The sequence below is a fragment of the Eptesicus fuscus genome, chromosome 14, assembly GCF_027574615.1.
Source record: "Eptesicus fuscus isolate TK198812 chromosome 14, DD_ASM_mEF_20220401, whole genome shotgun sequence".
Lineage (NCBI taxonomy): Eukaryota > Metazoa > Chordata > Mammalia > Chiroptera > Vespertilionidae > Eptesicus > Eptesicus fuscus.
In genome coordinates this window covers 42,058,641-42,082,932 of record NC_072486.1, presented here as the reverse complement: position 1 = coordinate 42,082,932, position 24,292 = coordinate 42,058,641, and the positions used below count along the sequence as shown (strand labels likewise).

Genomic DNA, 24,292 nt, shown 5'->3' with positions numbered 1-24,292 from the left:
CATTTTTCATAATTACAACAGTAAGTGGTATAGTTCTATTTTTTCCACCAAAAAGAATCACCTTCCAAAACAGAAAGCCTACAATAAGCTTAAAGAAAAATTAAACCCCAAACTTTCAATGTTAATTACATACAAATTCTAAAATAGATTGTGTATGACTTCTGTGTATTGAAAAAGATATACATATAGAGAAGAAGTCTTTACTAAGAGTAGAAATGGGTTTAAAAAGAACAAAAGTAGAATATTTCTTTTTCATTTTGGATAGAAATGCTCTCACAACTGTATCCTGTACTCCCTACCAGTGTAGGTAGTGAACCTAATTTAAGCACTCATTAATATGTGAAGGTCTATCACTGTGAATATGCATTAGGTTACTGTGGTATCTTTAAGACAGCAATAACCACAGGGGTATTAACTAATGTAAAACAATTTGCTCTGATTCTAAATGGCCCATGATGACAAGTTCTTACGGTAACTGCATTTTAAGTTTTCCTGTCCTTTATTAAAAACTATCATCTAAAGAACATTATAAAGTGGTGAACAAAAAGATAGATACAGAGACAGTAAAGCATCAAACAGACTTTCAAATTACAGGGGGAAAGTTTGGGAAAGGTGGGGGAGTTATGAAATCAAACGAAGGACTTGTATGCATGCATATAAGCATAAACAATGGACGCAAAACTTTGGGGGGGAGGGCATGTGTGGGTGTGGGGTGGGGGGGTAATAGTAAGATATGTACACATATAATACCTCAATAAAAATATTAAAAAAAAAAACTATCATCAAACACTATTTGTAGTGTCCTTTACCCAATCTTCTAAATCACTGCTTCTAAACTGTGGCTCCTCAATCAGATAACCATGCAGATAATCACTGGTCAAGAGCAGGAATAAACAAATTAGGGTGCGAGTCTCCATTTAAAAAGGTACATTAGCCTCAGTGCACAGTACGATTTTAAGTTTTAGCCAATCGGAGAATATTTCCAATGATTTCCTAGTTATTGCATATCACAGGTTATGTTTTTCTGGGCAAATGACAAATAAAATACTACTTTATAGCAGGAATTTTCTTTTTTAAATATATTTTTGTTGATTTCAGAGAGGAAGGGAAAGGGGGAGGGTGGAGAGAGAGAGAGAGAGAAACATCAATGATGAGAGAGAATCATTGATCAGCTGCCTCCTGCACGTGCCACACTGGGAATAGAGCCCGCTGGCCTGGCATGTGCCCTGGCCGGAATTGAACCTCCTGAGCTACACCAGCCGGACTATAGCAGCAATTTTCAACCTTTTTCAACTCACGGCACAGAAAAACTAAATATTTTTTGCCAATCTGACCAAAAAAAATAGGTATAATTTGATTCATTCACACTGGATGGCTTTGTTGTGTTGGCTGCTGTCATTTTTTAAATTTGACAATCTAAGGGAAAAGGGCTCAGTGCCCTTGACTAAATAGTCAGGTATTGCATGGTTTAAAATTCTTGCAGCACACTGGTTGAAAATCGCTGCTCTATAGCAACTATTCTTTTCATACCTTCTCCAATACTGCAATCATTTGAAAAATGTCACCATTAGAAAGCAAAATCCATAATTCAGTCAGACTTACCTGAGGCACGCCTCGTGAACCGGTTTATTACTGCAGCTAAAAGAAAAAAAAAAGGCAGAATAATATTAGATAAAAATCTAATTTTAGCCACAGCCATGAAAAGAAACTGAATTGTTAAGTGATCCTATTAAGTTCAATATGAAAAAATAAGTGAATAAATAATCAAGAGGAAATACCACAAATTAAAATTTAACGTTTAAATTTAATGAAAATTAAATGTTTAAATTTACTCGTAGCCAAAGAAATACAAATTAAAATATTTCACCTGTTCAATCAGTTTAAACACTTTAAATAAAAAAAACCCTAGTAATAGACATTTTAATCTACTTAACTGAAGACAGTGTAAATCTATAGAATATTTTTATAAATAAGTTGGCAATTACATCAAGTGCCATTAAAGGTTTGTGCCCTTTAATAGAGCAATTCTATTTTAAAAGATTTATCCTAAAGAAATACCACTAGAGAAAGAAAAAACAATGTATGAATATAACTTCAGCAGCATAATTTTTACAATGAAAAAAAAATTAGGAAACGAAATTTAAAATGCCCATGTATACTGAAGTCATTAGTAGGTAAAGGACAACATATCCTTGATATTCTCAATTGTATGATATGTGGTTTTGACAATTTTTGTGTAACCCCAAGGTCCAAGACATACAAATCTGTATATTGTGAGCTGCAATTTCAGGCTGGTGTATGGGAGTGTACCACTCAACCAGTAATCCTAGTATGGGCCCACTCCCCGACTCACCTCAGCTCTGTTGTTTCTTCTTGGTTTTGATTTTAGTTCTCTCAAGAAGTGAGGTTTTTAAAAACTTTATTTCTTGAGAGAAGCAGCAATAAGTTTACTGTCCATATTATTTACATACAGGACATCATGCAGTACACAGTATATTTAGTGGCAGAATGTCATGGGCCTATTACTTTTTAATACTTCAATATTTTCAAAACAGTAATTATAAAAATTATTTACATTATGGAAATATATCAAGTAAAAGTAAGACTTAAACATTTTACCAGCCGTATGGTTATACTGCATGAAAAATCTGTATGCATAGGAACAAGTATGAGGAGAAAACTGTGTCAGATGTTTTACATTAGTCCTTGCAACCATGCAATATTACTGATGAGACTCAGAGATATCGATTAATTTGCTTTAGATCACACAGCCCCCTATGACAGAGCTGGAGAATTTGAACCTAGGTCATTTAGTACTAAAATGCTGCCTCATAATGAACTCTCAGAAAAAGAAACAAACAAACAAATAAAAATCCCATTTACCATTGCAACAATAACAACAACAAAATAAGGTACCTAGCTATAAACTTAACCAAGGAAGTAAAAGACCTATACTTGGAAAACTAGGACATTGAAAAAAAGAAATAGAGGAAGATACAAACAAGTGGAAACATATACTGTGTTCATGGATTGGAAGCATTAACATCATTACAATGTCCATACTACCCAAAGCAATCTATAGATTCAACACAATCCCTATTAAATATCAAAGGCATATTTCACAGACCTAAAACAAAAATTCCAAAAATTTATATGGAACCAAAAAAGACCCCGAATAGCTGCAGCAATCCTGAGAAAGAAGAACAAAGTTGGAGGCGTCACAATATCGGATATCAAACTATACTACAAAGCCTTGGTAATCAAAACAGCCTGGTACTGGCACAAGAACAGGCATATAGATCAATGGAACAGAACAGAGACCCCAGAAATCGACCCATGCCATACGGTCAATTAGTATCTGACAAAGGAGGCAAAAACATAAAATGGAATAAATAAGTGGTGCTGGGAAATTGGACAGGTACATGCAAAAAGATGAAACTAGACCTCCAACTTATGCCATACCCAAGAATAAATTCAAAATGGATAAAAGACTTAAATGTAAGTCACAAAACCATCAAATCCTAGAAGAAAACATGGACAGCAAAATCTCAGACATCTCTGGCAGCATTTTCACAAATACATCTCCCAGGATAAGAGAAACAAAGGAAAAATAAACAAACGGGACTACATTGAACGAAAAAGTTTCTGCGCAGCAAAAGAAACCAGCATCAATATTGAAACGGGAAACCTATTGTATGGAAGAACATATTTGCCAATGATACATCTGATAAGAGGTTAATTTCAAAAATATATGAAGAACTCATACAACTCAACAAAAGGAAGACAAAAAAAAATCCAATTAAAAAAAGGGCATAGGACCTGAATAGACCCTTCTCTAAGAGGACATATGAATGGCCAATAGACATATGAAAACATGCTCAATGTCACAAACCATCAGAGAGATGCAAATAAAAACTGCAATGAGGTATCCCTCACACTTGCCAGAATGGCTACCATTCAACAAGTGTTGGCGAGGATGTGGATAAAAGGGAATGCTAGCACACTGCAGGTGGGAATGCAGACTGGTGCAGCCACTATGGAAAACAGTATGGAGTTTCCTCAAAAATTAAAAATGAAACTGCCATTTGACCCAGTGATTCCACTTCTGGGAATATATCCTAAGAATCCAAAAACACCAATCAGAAAGAATATATGCACTCCTTTGTTCAGAACAGCATTATTTACAACAGATAAGATCTGGAAACAGCCCAAGTGCCCATCAGTAGATGAAAGGATAAAAACGCTGTGACATTTATACAATGGAATACTATACAGTTGTAAAAAAGAAGGATCTCTTATGCTTTGTGACAGCATGGATGGACCTGGAGAATATTATGCTAAGCAAAATAAGCCAGTCAGAGGAAGACAAATATCACATGATCTCACTTATATGTGGAATCAAACAACAAAATAAACTGACAAACAAAGTAGGTCCAGAGGCATGGATGCATGGTATAGACTGACAGATCTCACGAGGGAGGAATGGGGGTGAAGGACGGGAAGAGATTAACCAAAGAGCACATCCTCCTATATAATAAAAGGCTAATATGCAAATTGTCCCCTTGGGAGTTTGACCAATTGGGAGTTCCGACTGCTCGCTATGACATGCACTGACCACGAGGGGGCAGCGCGGAACGAAGGAAGGCCCCGGCCGGCAGTCAGCAGCCAGAGAAAGGAAGGCCCTGGCCAGCTCTGATCGCCAGCCAGGCCTAGGAACCCTACCTGTGCACAAATTTCATGCAACGGGCCTCTAGTATATATATGCATAGCCCATGAACACAGACAATAGTGTGGTGAAAGCCTGGGTGAGGCATGAACTAGGTAGAAGGGGGCAAGGGAGGGGGAAAGGGGGACATCTGTAATAATGTCAACATTAAAAAATATTAAAAATGCTGCCTCACAAAAAACAGAAAGCAAAAATAATGACTTCTGAAATCACAATAACAGTTAAGTATTTCCTTCCATATTGATTTCCACTGTTATTAAAGATTAACTTTGTGAAATAATTCACAAACCCAATTTTAAAAATATTATAGCTTATAGCAAAATTTTATTCTCCACATTAATCAGGAGATAATAGTCTCATAATTTACATACCAAAATAATTTAGCCATATATTTACAAAGTCACACTTTACTTACATAAAATCCTTTCATTGGGTAGACTGTATGTTATGTATATTTACACTTCCATCAGTTTTCTTGCATACTTTCAAACCCATTTTTCACATTTCCTTCAGAACCTAGTCTAAAGAAAGCCTCCCCAGAAAGCTACAAGGACAGGGGATTGAGGGGATGCACACAGTTTCAACCACAGGAATGCAGGACAGGAATACCGTAGGCTGATAAAGGTAAAGGGAAGGCAAAAAAGCATATCTTAGCCTTGGGGGAAAATAGAGTAGACTTTTTCCTCCTGCCTCTCTAGCCTCTCTGGACAATGACATCACAGCACTATAAGCTTCTGGTTTGAAATGTTGGGTCCCTTAGGTTTCTGTGTCTTTCTGAAGTGTTTAAGGCGGAGATTTTCAACACAGTGGCACGGCCACCTAGAAGTTATTTGTGGGGGTAATTTTTCATTGTCTCAGTAACACAGAAAACATCCTTGGCATTTGGAAGACAACATACAGGACAGACTTGTACAACAAAGAACTGTTCTGAATCCCACAACTGTTGTCCTTTTCTACTTTCAAATATCTCACTGGACATTCATGTTGGCCAAAAAGTCTGTTTATAACCATCTGAGCCTAGATCTGAACACTGTGTTATGTAGACATGATTATTTTATACAGTTTTAATATACATCAAATTTTCCACAACACAACTACAACACAAATTAAAGGAATCTGGGGTGGGGGTGTTGTGTTCTGTTTTGTTTGGAATTTTACTAAAAGATGTTCATTTCAAAAAATCATGTCACTGCTCAAATGCTACTTCATACTCTTAGTGATTACTTCATACTCTTAGTGATTTTCCACGTTAAGTGGGAAAATCTAACCACAATATGTCTTCCTATGTACATATTGATGCACACACCTACCAAAATACATTTTACTTACTGCAAATTGCTTTCCTTTATATTTTTGCTAGAAATTATATCAATTTTTAAATTGTGGGTAGACAGGTTATAAGAATGATTTCCATTTCCCGATAGGAAATGGGACACAGGATCAGGCAGTTAAGAAGATGGTTGCACCAGGCAAGTGATATGCAGTAGACAACGTAAACACGGGATTTTGACAATTAGCAAAAGTCCAATCCCTCACATCCACATTCCTCAATACCCACCTTGCAAGGATGAAACACACATTTCCTGCAAAACCTTTTGGCAAACTAATGGGAACCTTCACAATTTTTCTAGATTTTTTAGTCTAGCTACCAGGGGTAGCTTAGGCTCCATCCACTAATGGCCCTGTTACCTTCTGTGAAACCTTGGATGAATCATGTCACTTTGACTTAAATTCTCAACTTATAAAACATGAGAAGTTAAAATCTGCCTTCCTTCTTTCAAGGGGGATTTTATGAAGAAAAAATATAAACACCTCTGAAAGTGTCTGTAAACGATTCAAATGTAAAAGATTGGTGTTTATTTACTGTGAGCTAATGTTACCAATTTTAATATTACCACTTTAACATATACAAAGTAAAGAGCAGTACAAATTCACAAAGGTTAACAGATGATGTTGTCGTTTATTTAAATCCTCACCCGAGTACATGTTTTTATTGACGTCAGAGAGAGTGAAAGGGAGAGAGAAACACTGACGTGAGATGAGAAACAATGGTGGGTTGCCTCCTGTACATGCCCCAACCGGGGATCGAACCTGCAACCTGGGTATGTGCCCTGACTGGGAATTGAACCCGCCACATTTTGGTGTGTATGACAATGCTCCAACCCACTGAGCCACCTGGCCAGGGCAACAGATGGTTTTAAAATGGGATAAGTCAAATTAAGTTTTCTCAGACTCTTGATTTCCACCTTGAGTATTTCCTATCTATAAATATTCTGTGAATGTATTTATACACATAAACCCCCAACACACACAACAACAACAAAACAGAAAACAAAAACCAGTACTAGTAGAAAACGTATTATCTGCCTGGAGAAACATGAAATATGACTTAAGAATAAACTAAACTGCTAACAGTTTAAAGAGATACAGCTAAAATCTTAGTGAATCCTCGAGGAAAAATGCAGAAATATTCATATAGTTTTGACTTTCTCCCAAATGCCAATCCAGTGGAATACTGAGAGTCCCGTGTTTCTATGAATATCTTCCCTCTTGTCTAACCAGAAACCCCCTCAGCTCCCAAACCATATTCCACTGGACTAGTCTCAAGTCCTTTGCTCCCAGGAGACCCAGAAGTGTAACTGATTCAAGTCTTCTTTATCCCTGAGGCATCCTTACAAGAAAAACCCTCCATGACTTGGGGTAAACTGAATGAGCCTCTCTACTCCCAGAGCCTCCCACACCTGTGACTCCTCTGGTGCCAGAGGACCTGCTGATCTTCCCACCTCTCTGTGCCCAAGGCCTGGGCAGTGCCTGGCAGAGCAGAGGCCGAGTAAATACCTGTGCCACGAATCAACACACTCTGGGAAGCGAACAGAGCAAGCTCCTTGCCCCACTTATTTTATTGCTTTTTTAAAATTTTTTAAAACTTTGTTTTAAAATTTTTGTTACAGTTTAATTTTTGTGTTCTTAACAAGGCTATGTTCAATCTCTCAGGATTAAAAAAATTAAGATTCTATAACATTCAATAACAAAGGAATATCAAGGGAAGGGTGTTAACAGCCCCATTCTCTGTGGGTATAATAGCTATTCCAGTTTAACACCTACCTTCAAAACAAAACCAATTTATATATTTTCTAAATGAAATAATGTATAACCACCCTCTGTTCAGTTTACTCTAATTTTCATACACAAAGCCAGAGGATGCCTCGGGGTGTCCCAACCTGCCTCCATGCCCGCGTCCATGCAGCCACCTGTCTCATTTTCTTCACACTGACCAGTGCTATCTAAAGGTATCCTATATAATAAAAGGCTAATATGCAAATCGACTGAACAACAGAATGACCGGCTCACAGCCTCTCCCACCTCCATGGCAGTGCTAAGGATGTCCGATGCTCCCCGTGGGAAGCGGGCCTAAGCTGTCAGTCAGACATCCCCCGGGGGCTCCTGGACTGTGAGAGGGCACAGGCTGGGCTGAGGGAACCCCCCCTCCCCTGAATGCATGAATTTCATGCACCGGTCCTCTAGGCTATTATCCTTATTTTCCTCCCACACTAGACTGCAATCTCTGTGAGGGCAGGGCCCTTCCTTGTCTGTCTGCTTCACTATTCTATCTCCAGGGCCTAGAACACCACTTGATATAAAATATTAGGTTTGACAAATGCTGAAATGAATAGTGCTAATGAAAAATTAATACAACAGGGGTTGTTCACTCTGACATCTAAAGATTATGTGGACAAATGCAAGTGATATTTATACAGGTACAAAATGAGTGAGAACTCATAAATTAAAACACAGTACTGACTGGAAACATAAAATGAAATTAAAAGCAGTAGAGCTTGACTTGCCTTTGACTTTTTGTACAAGTAGCAAAAAGCAATCCCATTTATGTCCCATAATTATGAAAATGTAACCCAGATGTTAGTGTCCAACAAAAATAATTAGTGCAGAAAGCAATGAAACTTTTATATTAAAATATGGAAAAGGGGATTTCAAGGACAGCCATGTTTCCATTTTTAAAAATCAAGGTGAAAAATTGACATACAATGAAATGCACAACTCAGTAAGTTTTGACAAACATATACACCTATGTAACCAACACTCCAATCAAAATATAAAACATTTTTGTTACTCTGGAAAGGTTCCATGAGCCCCCATACAGCCAATGCCCACTATGCCATAGGCAATCACTGTTAGCATTTCTACCACCATAGTTTAATTTTACCTGTCTTCGATTTTCATATAAATGTCAGATTCATTCTTGCTACTGAGAGGATCAATAATCTGTTCTTTTTTATTGTTAAATAGTATTCCATTGTATGAGTAAACCACAATTTGCTTATCTATTCTCCTGTTGATGGACATTTGGGTTGTTTCTAGTTTGGGTTATTTTGAATAAAGCCTCTGTAAAAAAAAATTATATATATAATTTAATATATATATATATATATATATATATATAATGTGTTTTCCGATGGTCTTAGGCTCTACAGCAGCGGTTCTCAACCTGTGGGTCGCGACCCCCAGGTTGAGAACCGCTAGCAGGGTTGCCTAAGACCATCGGAAAACACAGATATTTACATTATGATTCATTAACAGTAGCAAAATTACAGTTATGAAGTAGCAATGAAAATAATTTTATGGTTGGGGGTCACCACAACATGAGGAACTGTATTAAAGGGTCGTGGCATTAGAAAGTTTGAGAACCACTGCTATAGATGGACTACAACCTTGAGTCTGGAACTCAAGACTTTAATATTTATTAAAAAATGAAGACATTAAAAAATTGAGGATAGATGGATTCCTTAAGGCCGAAGAAGCGTAAGTGCAAGGAAAAGGACAAATGTTAGCTACTTCAAAATTAAGAAATTCTACTCAAAGTCACAAAAACAAAAAAAGTTTAAGACTGTGAGAAAAAATTTTTCAATGCATATTACAACAAAAGATTAGGAATCAGAACATTTAAAAAGAAAGAAATCTTGGCTGTTACAAATAACGCAGTAATGAACATAGGGGTGCATACATTCTTTCAAATTAGTGTTTCAGATATATTCCTAGAAATGGAGTCACTGGGTCATAAAACAGTTCCATTTTTAATTTTTTGAGGAAATTCCATATTGTTTTTCATAGTGGCTGCACCAATCTGCATTCCCACTATCAATGAACTAGTGCTTCCTTTTCACCACATCCTCTCCAACACTTGTTGTTTGTTGATTTATTGATGATAGCCATTCTGACAGGTCGAGGTGATGCCTCATTGTGGTTTTAATTTGCATTTCTCATGATTAGTGACATTGAGCATCATTTCATATGTCTATTGGCCATCTGTATATCCTCTTTGGAGAAGTGTCCATTCGGATCCTTTGCCAATTTATTAATTAGGTTGTTTGGGTTTTCTCGTGTTGAGTTTTATAAGTTCCTTATAAATTTTGGATATTAAGCCCTTATCAGATGTATTGGCAAATATGTTCTCCTATTCAGTGGGTTGTCTTTTCATTTTTGTTGATGGTTTCCTTTGTTAAATAACTTATATATCACCTCTACTTAGCTACCATTGTGTGTGTGTGTGTGTGTGTGAGAGAGAGAGAGAGAGAGAGAGAGAGAGAGAGAGAGAGAGAGAGAGAGAGAGAGAAGATTTAATTTAAGATCTATCCTCTTAGGAAATTTCTAGTATATAATACAGTATTGGTAACTTTCATCTCCAAGGTATACATTAGAACTACAGAACTCATTCATCTGCATTAGCTGAAACTTTGTACCTTTTTTTTAAAAAAAAAAAAAAAGATTTTTTTTCTTGATTTTTCTGGAGAGAAGAAGGGAGAGGGAGAGAGAAACACCTACGTGATAATGAAACATCTATCAGCTGCCTCCTGCATGCCCCTTACCAGGGATCGAGCCTGTAACCCAGGCATGTGCCCTGACTGGGATTCAAACCAGGAACCTTTTGGTGACTGGACAAGACCCAAACAACTGGGCCCTATTGGCCAGGGTAAACTTTGTACCCTTTTAATTATAAATATGTTGCTAAAATATTTTTTACAAAATATCCTTTTTACAAATGAATGTTAAAATTCAAATACTGAAATACTTTGGATTATTTTTAAGGAAATTATATTAAGGAATTATTATGAATCAAAAGTCCTATTATTATTTAGCTGTTAAACTGCTATTTATGACAGTAAAATAAGAAATCAAAGCCTTGGCCAGGTAGCTCTCAGTTGACAAGAGCATAATTCCAATATGCCAAGATTACAGGTTTGATCCCCCCACCACCTCTCTCTTTAAAATCAATAAATAAAAAATAAAAATAAATTAAAGACCTGTGAATAACTCCATAAAAACAGTTATTCAAAAGGACTGCCTTTTTTCCCTTCTAAAACTCTATTAAGCTAGCAATTTGTAGTGGAGCAAGTACAGAATTATGGGTTTTTGAAATAAAACTACATTCTAATGTAAAACCTAAGTATAAATTTGTCCTACCCTGAGCTTACTTTCATAAATATTATGACATGAGAAAATGGTAACAAGCAGTCAATTTAATGCAACTAATTTTTTCCAATTAATTTCTATTTCAGACACATATTAATGCTTTTGCTATAAACATCTGCCTCATTTAAATAAAGTGACGATTTTGAATATCCCTACTTACCATTTCCCAAGGTGCTTTAAGATAATTTGTTAAAACTTAAATAAAATCATAAACTTGGAGATTTTGCACACACAAGTTTATTTATTCTATCAGTTAAACACTGATTCTCAAGATAGGGGATGTTGTGCAAATGAAGCAAAACTTTACCCCATTGCTTTAAAAAAAGAAGTCAGACTATTTGCCCTGCATTTCAAGTGCAATTAAAGGAGGGCTTGAGATTTAAAGGAGCATGGTTGTTGTTTTTTAAGTTACTATTACAACTGCCTTGAAAGCAACCTCTTGTTTCTTATATTTCCAATCAAACTTCGTTTTTAAACACTGTCATGTTCTCACTGACATTTAAAACTTACTCTTCCTTTTCTTTCCCCTTTTCCTCCCTTCCTTCCTCTCTTCCTTCCTTATGAAACTCATAACAATGAGCATATGCCAGACAGTGTTAACTCATTCAATTCTTATGGCAACCTCCTGAGGTAGGTATTATCATTATTCCCATTTCATAGATGAGGAAATTCAGGCACAAATGGTAAAGTAACTTGCTCAAGATTCCACATGTTATAAACGTCAGAGCCAGAATTCAAACCCAGAGTCCATGCCAAAGTGAAGACAATTTTTTTTAAGTTTCCTCTGTTTCTAACTTTTTGTCATCACTTTCTTTTTCTTTTTTAGATAGGAAGGAAGTGTGTGTGTATGAGAGCGAGAGCGAGCGAGAGAGACAGAGAGAGAGAGAGAGAGAAACAATGATCAGCTGCTTCCCACACATGCCCAGGCAACCTAGGTATGTGCCTGACTGGGAACCGAACCCTCGACCTTCTGGTGGGCTGTCATTACTCTAAAATTTCAGCAACTAAAAGCAATATGTTTGTTTGTTTTCCTTAAACAACAGGTTTAAGAAGTATGAGGCAGAGGAAAGAGGCTTTAACTGATTATGTTTATCAAATTAGTGGACTGTGGCAGGGGTGGTGGTGGTGGTGGTGGTGAGATATGTGTGTACAAGAATGAATTACAACTGCGGCAGAAGATAACACATTCAGTTTAAGACAAAATTGTCCTTAGGCTCCCGAAGAACATAGGAAAGGTGGTTGGTAAGCAGGCAGATGTGTTCATCTGAATTTTAAAGAAAGGGGCGGTCTGTGCTGGAGCGAGAGGAAAACGGGAGGGCTCCCAAGAGCCAGTGAGCCTGGAGGGGTGGGCAGGATTCACACAATAAAGGGAGGAAGGCAGCCTGCACTCACGGTGGTAGAAGCAGGTTCATGGCAACATACCAGTTTTGGATTTGGCATGAGGCTCATATAAGCAGAAGCAGTAACATGGGAAATTTAAGTAGGTCACAAGAAGGTGAACTCCTTACCAGCAAGACAAGCCTATGTACCCAGGTTCTTTGCATTTTGCTAATGAGGGTACATAATCAGTTTTGATTGAGTTTTTAAAGCATACGAAGTGCTAATTTGAATGGAATAGACAGAAAAATTGTAAATGGGACAGATCAATGCTGGACTAGACTGCACATTTCTAGAAGGAAAAGTAGGTAGCTTAATTTTTCATATGTGGTTCTTTTCAACCACGTTACTGCTGTAAGAATTACTGAAAATGAAGTATATGTACCATGGTTAAGGAGAGAGGCTCTGAACTCAGACTGTCGGGTTCAAATCCTGACTCCACCGCTTACTTTGGGGAGGGCTAAAGATGTATAAGCAGCTTTTTTCAATGTCTGGTAGTTAAGCAGCCAAAATGTTAGCAATTATTAAATTTAAAAATATCATTTAACAAACTTTAGCTTTCTATAGTAACTGAAATGAAACAGCTGAGTCATGTTTTAATTTAGATAATCTTTTGGAATGATGCTTTTTGGGTCTGAAATATACTTAAACAAATGCAAGTTTTTTTCCTTCTTTTTAATCCAAAAAAATCCCCTCAATATCACTGCCATGAACTATTTTGTCTTGGAACAGCTAATGTAAACTAAACAATGTCAGTCCCTAGCCAAACGGATACAGGAATAACTGTATACAGTATATCTTCTTGGCTCCACTTTTATGTGGAACATGTGTTTATATTTTGACCTTTTGTCTTTTTTTAAAATCACAGAAACATTTTAAAACAGCAGCAACTGGAATGAATTTTATTTTAGTTTCCAAACATATTAAGCTACACATGGCAGAGGCTATCACTAAAACATTTATAAATGTTACACCAACTGTGTTTATATATCTGATTTTTTTAAAGATTGTTTTGTTTTCATGTAAGCCATGACCTACAAATTTTATATCAAATTCTTTCCACAAAATAATTACATAATGGAACAGTTTGAGTCATTTTGAATTTCTGAAACACAAAACTAGCCCCCCATAAAATAAAGATAATGATTAGCATCATACTGAGATTTTTCTATAGGGTTGTGGGACTATCCCAACCATACCTTAATGGCATGGATGAGTGGAAGGACAATAAGAACAGGGCCAAGAGCACGATGACAATAATTCATCCAACTCAGAAAAATCTCTGCATTCTTTTTCTTTTCAATTGTCTCTTCTTAAGCAATACAAAAATAAAGCCTAATATGAGATTTCACTGCAATTAAAAAATCAATGAGAGAAAAAAGTTAATTCTGAAGGCAAAAGTACAAAAGTACTTCTTATTAGCCTCGCCCAGTAATTTTCAAGCTTTTTCATCTCATGACACACATAAAATTAATTACTAAAATTCTATGGCACACCAAAAGAACATATTTTTGGCCGACCTGAAAAAAAAAAAAAGGGTATAAATTTTGATTCTTTCACACTGGATGGCTATTGTGTGGATGTTGTTATTTTTTTGACAATTTAAGGAAAAAGAGGTCAGTGCCCCTGACTAAATAGTCAGGTATTGCATGTTTTAAAAATTCTTACGGCACACCGGTTGAAAATCGCTGGCCTAGTCTTTTAAACCTTATTTATCACCTTGATGGAAGGCAGAAATAATTTGAAACATATAAGTTAATATAAATAGCAGTCAAAGTATAAGTGACAGTTCTATGTAGAAGAAACCCAAAACCAACTAAATTTGAATGAGAAACTTCTCTGGCTCCCAGCTGCTCTACCTGTTAAATAAAATAGATTACATATACTATCTATGAGACAGTCTCTAACAAAAACTCTGATTCTTTAGAAGTCTAAAGATGGAAAGCTTAAGAGAATAATAATTTTTTTCTTAAAAAAAAAAAGAGGCATTGACTCTCAAAAATTTCTGCAGTGAGTCAATGAGTGAATCAGCATGGCATCCTACCTTCCAACTTTCACATATTCCTTCTTCAGGTCTCAGCCCCTTTCTGGGATCATGTGACTCTAGACACTAAAAAAGTAGACCCTGCAGTCAGTTACTCAATCTCCTTAACTGAACTCTTCAGTCTCAAATAGTTTATCAATCCCACCTTCCACCACAGGCCTTCTCTATTGCTGCTACTCTTATTAAATTATTTAATGGGATACAAATAAACTCCTCATTGATCAATTCCACGGTCTCTTGCTAGTATTTACAGTTTAAAAAGAAACACATTTGTTGTTTGACACAATTATGAACAAAATCTTGAAAGCTGGAAATTTACTGAGATCTATGAAATGAGATTTGCAATAATAAATAATCATTAAATATTTACTCCAGTCCCACCCAGACATAGTCCATTACTTTATGTGCAACCTCAAATGGAAAGCTTGTAACTATCACATTAAGTAATGGCTACACAGTTTGATTCTTAAGTAGACACATGCCAGCACCCAATGCTTCAATTTTTGTTTAGGTGTTTTCATTCCACGCCCTGTCTTCAGACAGAGTATAATTCACTCAAAGAACCCTTCACAAGTCCTAACTGATTTTACTCCTCACTCTTCTTCCCTCTCTCTCTTCTAGTTCCTCCATCCCTCCCTCTCCTTGCCTTTCTCCCTTTACCTCACTCCTCCCTTTTCCTAAAGCCTAAAATAAAAGATGGATAAGAGTTTGAGAAAGGGCAGTTTTAAGTCCTTTGATTTTCTAGTATCAATACTAAAGCAATTAACTTAATACTAATAGCAGGATTAATAATGTTCTTGCCCTGGCCAGTGTGGCTCAGTTGGTTGGAGTGTCATTCCATACACCAAAAGGTGGCGGGTTTGATTCCTGGTCAGGGCACATACCCAGGTTGCGAGTTTGATCCCGGTCAGGGCGCGTATAGGAGGCAGCTGATCAATGTTTTTCTCTCACACTGAGGTTTCTTTTTTTCTTTTCTTCTCTCTCTCTCTCTCTCTCTCTCTCTCTCTCTTCTCTCTCTCCCCTTCTCTCCCTACAATCAATTGAAAATGGTCTTAACTATCTACTCTGAAAATCACAATTACCATCTATAGCTAAAAATATTTTTAAATCTCTAATATTATTGTTTTATGCTCATAAGTAAAATAATGGCTTCAATATTTTAGCCATTTGTCATGAATGATGTAATCTATTTCAGAAGGATTTAAAACTGCCACATAAATTTCTAACAGCCAAAGACAATTAAGTCTCATTCATACAAAATCCCAGGCTCTTAGCTACAAATTATGAGTTGCAAGGATGTGGGTTTTTTAACTGTGCAACATAACTGTACATTAAATCCTAAGTAGAACTGCACATAAACTCATTTCCTTCTTCATCTTTCTAAAAAGTGCAAATGCCAGATTAATTTCCACCAAATTGCTGTTCTGCAAGAAAAGCTTACACTTCTGTAAGATTTCATGTTAATGAGATAATTTGTTTAACATGCAACCAATGTTTGCTGTGTGAACTGAAATGTTTGCTATGAGCCTTACGAGCCTTACAAATATTAATCTATTTATCCTTGTAACAACTTTATGAGGTAAGTACTATTAGTAAAATAACATGTCAACATGCCTAGCACAGCACTTCATACATAAAAGAAAATAAATGTTGCCTGAATTGAAAGCTAATCCAAAAAAGCTGACTTTCATGAACATTTTTCAAACCAGTTAAATGTATTTAAGAGGTTGATGATGTAAGATATTTTAACTTTCAGTTAGTTGCTTAAGGTAACTACAACTACTAAAATTTCTTTAGTCGTATGTTGGCAGCTACATGTAGCAGGAGGCAAGAGCTGATGATTGGTTGCTTTGTCTTTTAATAATCTCTAGTCACCACAGAGAGAGCAAGTTCTTATATAAGGGCACAGAGAAGTGAAGCTAATAAATCAGCCAAAGCAACAATTATTTAGAGCTATGATTGCTCTCTACAATTTCCTGCTACCAGTTAGGCCATGAACTCAACAAATAAACATGCTTCTTACTCCTAGTATGAGCACGGTTAAGAATATTTCCACGGCAGATTCTTGGGAAGTCAATCTGTCTACTGTCCTTACTGCTTTGCCATCAGCTCATTTTAAGAAGACCACATAAACCATTTCAACAGATGAATTTGGCTTTTATTCTTCAGGTTACAACGAAGCTTTAGTTCTTCTAAGTCTGTATCTAACAGGTATTTGCTCATAATCATCTAAGAAAACTTTTTCGGACACATGACCATTCTTCTCAACTCGCCTTCAACCATGACTTCTCATAATAAATGTTTTCTTAGTCTCCCTCCTCCACAACCACCACCACCACAAGCTCCAACTTTCCAATATTTTGCATGATTCTGAGGATCCCTTAAACCATAAAAAATTAAAAATAAGATTCTCCAACAAATATTTGACATAGGTCAGAGTCATAGGTTTTACATGGTAAAATTCTATTCATATACTTTGCTTCTTAGGTATGGTTCTATATTTTTTTTGCTTGTGTATCCACTTTGAATTCTAGCTCTTTTTCTTCCATGATATAGGAAATTACTTCCATATCTTATATTTGTTTAGTTTTCTTCCAGGTTGATTGCTTTTCATATACCCATATATTATTCATTATGTTCTGGCCACTTGTCAATTTATTAAAGTATTTTCAAATTTTATTTAATTTTTATGATTTCAGCAATTTCACTGAAGAAATTATTGAGCAGCCCTAACCGGTTTGGCTCAGTGGATAGAGCGTCGGCCTGCGGACTGAAGGGTTCCAGGTTCGATTCCGGTCAAGGACATGTACCTTGGTTGCGGGCACATCCCCAGTGGGAGGTGTACAGGAGGCAGCTGATTGATATTTCTCTCTCATCGATGTTTCTAACTCTCTATCCCTCTCCCTTCCTCTCTGTAAAAAATCAATAAAATATATTTTTAAAAAAAGAAATTATTGAGCAACACAATATCTTACAATGATGCCTATATAAAACCACTACAGGTATTCTCTTCTTTTCAAAAGTTCATGTTAACGCCACTTTGCTTTTACAAAACACCTGCATTTAGTTCATACCTGTTTTCACTAACTGAAAAAAATACAAAGAGGATTTTTGTTTTTATGAAAAAAAAGCAAAAACAGTTCAGCAAGCCATTATAGAGGTAGTGCACACGCTGAGTAGCAAGAGTAGCACTGCTTTCATTATATGTTAGTGTTATTTTATGTTTTATGTGCTATTTGGCATGATTTGGTAGGTTATTTTTTGGGTCAACACATTTTCCATATAAATTAATGGTACAGTTAACTCTTGAACACCACAGGTTTAAATTGCGTGAGTCTACTTCTATGCAGATTTTCCCCCCCATAAGTACTGTAAAAGTATTTTCTCTTCCTTATGATTTCCTTAATAAATTTCTTTTCTGTAGCTTATTTTATTGTAAGGATACAGTATATAACACACATAAAATACAAAATGTGTGTGTTATAAACTGTTTATGTTACCAGTTTATAACACACACATTTATAACACTCCCCTTCAACAGAAGGCTATCCGTAGTTAAGTTCTGGGGAGGTACTCAAAAATTATACATGGATTTCCGACTGCATGGGAGGTTGGCACCCCTAACCGCCCCCCCTTCCTGTTGTTCCAGGCTCAACTGTAATTGCTTCTTCACTTTTCAAAAGATTTCATAGGAACACTCTACTTTCGGATGGGGGGAACCTGTAATTACCATAGATTCCTCTACAAACTGATGCTAATCCAACTCTTTGGCCTGTAAGCTCAAAGCCCTTCTAATAAATTCTAAGTCTGGGGACACTACCCTTTCAGAAGTGACAGGTCAAGCTCTACTCACTTTCTACACTGGGACAGAGGGAGGCAGAGTCTCCATTATAGCTTTTTTTTTAGGACTCCAACAGTTCCCTAAAAGGGGGATCTCCATATGCTATTATTCTAACACCTAAAATTGTCCTTTTAAACAGAATTGATAGCAAACTGAAAATAGAAATTAGAAGTGATAAAATTAGAACAAAATTGGAGCGGTATGGGAAAGCGACCAGCGGAAAAGTAAAGACCACCTTCACCCTCTGTTTGACCCGGTGCCATCGATGTCCATGCCAACAGACACACTGGCTTGTTTGAGTCAACCTCCACACTGAGAGGTCATTGTCATATGCTTGATCCCCTTTGGCCGTGGTCGGCAAACTGCGGCTCGCGAGCCACATGCGGCTCTTTGGCCCCTTGAGTGTGGCTCTTCCACAAAATAACACGGCCTGGGCGAGTCTATTTTGAAGAAGTGGCGTTAGAAGAAGTTTAAGTTTAAAAAATGTGGCTCTCAAAAGAAATTTCAATCGTTGTACTGTTGATATGTGGCTCTGTTGACTAATGAGTGTGCCGACCACTGCCCTATGGGAGTCAATGGGTACCAGTTTCACGGTCAAGAACTTGCCTATTTGCCCATTCCTAAAGCGATTCATGAGAATGGAGATGGACCAATCAATGCAATTTTATCACCATTAGTGGAAAAATAACCAGGAAAACCTGACCTGTGAGTTAACCTATGGTATAAATTTAATTTAGGAATAACTCCAATAGGCTTGGATCAGAGAGATGTAAGAAACCAGGCTCTGCTACTTACTAGCCCTCTGTGTGTGACCATGGATGAGTTAATTTTTCGGAGCTTTAAAGATAAACCACATTAAGGTAGAGCTTGACATTAAAAAAAAAAAAAAAAAAAAAAAAGCTCAGATGATGCCAGCCCCACCCCCTTACAGAGATAAAAGCTGAGTTAACAGTACAGGGATGGAGCCAAGTCTACCTGTGTTCCCATCCTGGTTTTGCAGCATACTAGCTGTGAAATACTGGGCAAGTGACAGTCTTATCTTTCGTCTAAGGCTGGGATAATGAGTTGCAGCATTTAGCTAGTGCCTACTACACACTGAATGTCAATAAATGGCAGCTATTTTTTAACTGTTAATATGAGAAAGATATTATCATCACCACTGTTTGCTGATCAATGTTTCTCAAAGTGTGGTCAGGGAACTATGAATATCAGAAAGATCAGGCATGTCTGTGGGGGGCAGGGGGATCCCATGTCCCAGCCCAAGAAAGCTCTCTAAGAACGGTACCTGGTAATACTGACTTCTGAATCAAACTTCCTTGAGATGCATACTAAAATTTAAGAATTACTGATCCAGCTGGTCTTGTGTGTGTGTCATAGTAAATTAAGACTTACCTTCTAGCACTTATTCTTTACCATGCTAGTAGAATTATCCAGTATTTTTAAAAATATATATTTTGGCACTGTTTTGGACCTAGACATGAAATTGACAGGCTCACTCCGCTTTGTTTCCCAATGGCACTACTTTGACTTTTTCCCCCCTCTCTGATCAGAAGTTGGCACACTATGGCCTTGGTCCGTGACCAACCTCCAGAGGCAATATGTGTTCAAAGGGTTGTTTAAAAAAAAAAAAAAGAATATGCCTGGCCTGTGTTCTAAGTGGTTAGAACGTCAAGGGTTCAATTCCTGGTCAAGGGCATGTACCTGGGTTGCGGGTTCACTCCCCACCCCCGGGGCACATGTGGGCCAATCGAAGTGTGTCTCTTTCTCCCCTGCCCTCTCCCTTTCACTCTCTGAAAAGCAATGGAAAGAATATCCTCAGGTGAGGATTCACAGAAATAAAATAACATGAAAAGAAGAAGAATGTGATAGAGACCAAATGTTGCTCACAAAGTCTAAAGTATTTACTGCTTGAACCTTTACAAAAAAGTTTGCCAGTCCCTTAGTAACCTGTAATTATTATTATTTTTAAATCATTACCTAAGGATATGTGTGTGTGCTTTTTTAGAAATTGATTTTAGAGAGAGAGGAAGGGGACGGGGGAGAGAGAGAAAGAGAAACATCAATCGGTTGCCTCCTGTACGCACCCTGGCTGGGGATCAAACCCACAACCTAGATATGTGCCCTGACCAGGAATCGAGCCCACAACCCTTTTGGTGCATGGGATGACACTCTAATCAACTAAGCCACCTGGCCAGGGCACCTGTAATTGTTTATAGACTCCAGGTCTCAAAACAATTTACTTTAAAAAAAAAAAAGAGAGAACTGAGTATAATAGAAAATATTAGATATTTTCTACTGCACCTAGTAGAGGGAAGTACCATTGCTGAAGTTTCTGATGGTGTGTGTGTGTGTGTGTGTGTGTGTGTGTGTGTGTTGGATAATGATCAAATTGTATTTGGTTGCAATCAAAGGTTTTAAGTCCTCAGGGTTAGGTCTGGGGTTAAAAAGGGCAATTGGTTAACAAGTATGTATTAAAACTCACACTGAGTACTTTTTACAATAAAGGCTCATTGGAGAATACAAAACCATATAAAATGATTCCTGCTGTTTAGAAGTTAATAGGCAATTTTTTTCATTCCAAAATAGAAATGGAATCTGCTCTGTGTATAACATACATTACTGTAAGGAAAAAATGAAATCATCAATGCCAAGTACTTCAAAAGCATTACACAAACAAAATATTTTAGTTATATTAACAACATACTGTATTGGCCATATACAGGTTCTTTAACAAATGCCTTGGTTCCTAATTTCCTCCAACCTTGGAAACTAGACCCTTTTTCCTTTGTGTGTGTGCATGTGCATATGTATGGACACATGTGTGCATGTGTGCGCTGGAAGCATAAAAAAAGTATGAGATGCCTCTCTGCCCTTTGTGTCACCCACTAATGGCTTCTCCTTCGCATCTGTTTATAATATGTATTCTTTTATCCTTTTCTTGTTCCTGGTAAATAAAGCGTTTGATTAAATTCTTGTGCAAAAAGAACAATTAAAACTGATTAAAAAAAATTTTTTTAAGTAACAATCTTTCCCTTTATCTTCACAAAGCACTAATTTCCAGGGATTTCAGTGACTGTTTTGAACAAGCTCAAGATATATTCATTTTATAATATATTTCAACAATTTTGCAAAGACAAGAAACACCTTCCTAGGTACAGACACAAGAAAATTACACTTGAACATGTTTTCATTACCTGAGATGTGCTGCAGGCACACACCACAAGCAGCGTAAATAAATACAAGCTGGTGCGATGCCGGACGCACGTCTGCCTTCCACCACAAAGAGAAACCCCTGCACAGTGCTCACCATGTTGTTTCAGCTTGGGATGCCATGAAGGTGGGTATGAGGCGTTTGTGTAAACACAGGCAGGAGATTGCAAATGTGTGTGTGTGTGTGTGTGTGTGTGTTAGGAAAAGAGGGTTGTAAGCAGGAGGGGTGGCACTTGACAGGAGCAGCTACTTGAGAAAATTCCTTTTTCTTTCCCATTCATTCTTTCTAGACTCAATGCCTGGCACAGTCCTTACAAATTACTCATTGGCTTTCCATTCTGAAGACAACTTAACAAGCTCCCAAAAACTTCCTACCGTGTTTCCACACACTTTTTTTTTTTCCTAAGGCACCGAATCATTCAATATTTGTTTTATACAAAGACCCAACCTATTAGCCGGTTTCCTCATTCCACAGACCCGGAGTGTCCCAGGCTAAAAAGGGATCCTTTGTGGTGTGTCCAATATTAACACAACGCTTCGGTATTGGCAAATTGGAAAATAATAGATTACTCTGTTTCCAACAATGTCAAAGCTATTACCATACATTTTTGTTCTCCAATTTCACGCTCCTTTCAGAGAATGTGCTCCCCTGACAATAAAGCCGATTCCATTGAACACCCCTCGCCTTTCGCTCTGGACACACTCCATGAATGAACACAAGGGCTGAAAGAGGACGCTGAGCGGACCCGTCTCCTTTATGCATAAGGGTACCCGTCCTCCAAGCACCGTGAAAGTTGCCTTGCAGATAGATGCCCACCCCAAACCGGCCGTCCTCGGTCTCTCAGCCCGGGACCAGAGGGGGGCAGGCGGGCAGAGAATTCGTAGCTTTCAGCCCCCACCTCCGGAGGAGGGGACGGAGGGGAAAGGCATGACAGGAGAGCGGAGTAGCAAGGTGGGCGAAGGGGAAAGACAGAAATGGATGCTGAGGGGGTGGGCGAGATGGGAAGGAAGGTGGAGAAGGCGGGCAGCGGTGGGTGCTGAAAGCTGCGGAGTCGGAGCACAGGGGAGGGAGGCGGGAGGGAGGGAGAGGGGGCGCGCCAGGGGTCGCGGTCCTCACCGTTGAACGCCACCGTATCCGCGGCGGCCTCCTCCTCCTCCTCCTCCGGCTCCCCGTTCTCGGAGTCGGTGTGCATGGGCTCCTCGGCGAAGTTGACGCCCTTGCTGGGGGTGCCGCCCCCGGCGGCGGCGCCCGCGTCCGCCCAGGCTTTGCCCTCATGGCCGGAGCGCGCGGAGCCTTTGCGCTCGTTCTCCTGCTGCAGGCGCGTGAAGTGCTGCAGCGCGAACTCCAGCAGGTCCGGGGGCTGGTGCCTCAGCACCTCCACCGTGAAGCCCTGCAGCAGCTCCGTCAGCCCCGCCGGGATCTCGATGCTCATCCTGCCTGACGGGCGGCGGGCGCCTGCGCGCCGCCCTCGCCCCCTCCCCGGACAGGCCTCCGGCCCTGCGGCCGCCGAGCGAGCGCGGACGGTGCCGGAGGCGCTACCGGCTGCAGGCGCGGCGCAGTGGGCCCGGCGGCCCGGCTGGCCCGGCGCGCGTCTCCTCGGTGCAGCGGCGGCAGCTGAGCGAGCGCGGCCCGAGGAGGGCTGGCAGCATCTCCGGCTCCTCCCGCTCCCGCCGCCGCCGCTCCTCTCCCCCGCCCCGGCCGCCCCGCCCCCGGCCCTCCTCGGCGCGCAGCCGGGAGCTCCCGAGAGCGCCCACGTGACCCCCGGAAACCATGGCAACCCCGCCGGCGGGCGCCGCGCGTCCACCAGTCGGGCGGCTTCGGGGCTGCGGACGCTGGCAGGCGCGGGCGGGTTTGCTGGAAACCCTGCTCTGGGCGCGCGGCCGAGGCGTGGGTCCCCCACCCGGCGCTCCCCGGGGTGGTGCCCGTCCCTCCCACTCCAACCAGCGGCGCCTCGCCGTCCACCTGTCCGCGCGCCCCGGAGCGGGCGGGCCGCAGGGCCAAATTCCCACGCGGAGCTCACCGCGGGCGCCCACGCAGAGCTGGTGCTACGCGGTTTGCCCGGAAACTTCAGTCTCCGCCTCGGTGGCGGCGTTTTATTTTCTTCCGAGAATCTAGTTGCATTGATAAGTGTTGGTAATGTCTTTTGTTTAAAGTCATAGAGTGGTACTGGTTCTCTGGTGGACAAAGAAATATTTCCCCCACCCCCATCTTTGTTACACCTTCTTTTTCCCCCCCACCACATTTTATTCAGTCTTTCTCCATCCATTTTGTCTTATTATGTTTTGCTTTCATGATACTATTCCATTTTCCACCCTATTCATTTACTACTATTTATTGAAACAAATGCACCATTTATTGTGAGGCACTTATCAAAGTTAGTTCATACCCTTCAAATACGATGGTGCAGAAACTAGAATAAAATGTCATAGTTAGGACAGATGGTCCTAAAGCAAGGAAAACTTTGCTTGACTAGACTCTTATTGCTCATTTTAAGACTTTCCCTTAGGCCTTGACTGATTTTGAATGGTATCTCCCAAAATGAGAATGCTTCAATATAAGGAGAATAGAGTTAGAGATGTGTGTTTTCAAAGTAGAAATCTTGATTTT

At 39.1% G+C, this 24,292-nt stretch overlaps 1 protein-coding gene across 1 annotated transcript in view; it reads right to left on the bottom strand.

Annotated features, from left to right (window-relative positions):
• Positions 1 to 23,324, bottom strand: part of PRKAR2B (protein kinase cAMP-dependent type II regulatory subunit beta) — a 70,728-nt gene extending 47,404 nt beyond the window's left edge. The window contains exons 1-2 of the mRNA XM_008150020.3: positions 22,802 to 23,324; positions 1,603 to 1,638 (exon numbers count right to left, since the gene is read on the bottom strand). Of these exons, the coding sequence (XP_008148242.1) occupies positions 1,603 to 1,638; positions 22,802 to 23,117 (352 nt within the window). The 5' untranslated portion in view covers positions 23,118 to 23,324. The remainder of the gene's footprint in view (positions 1 to 1,602; positions 1,639 to 22,801) is intronic.
• Between the last annotated feature and the right edge of the window lie 968 nt (positions 23,325 to 24,292).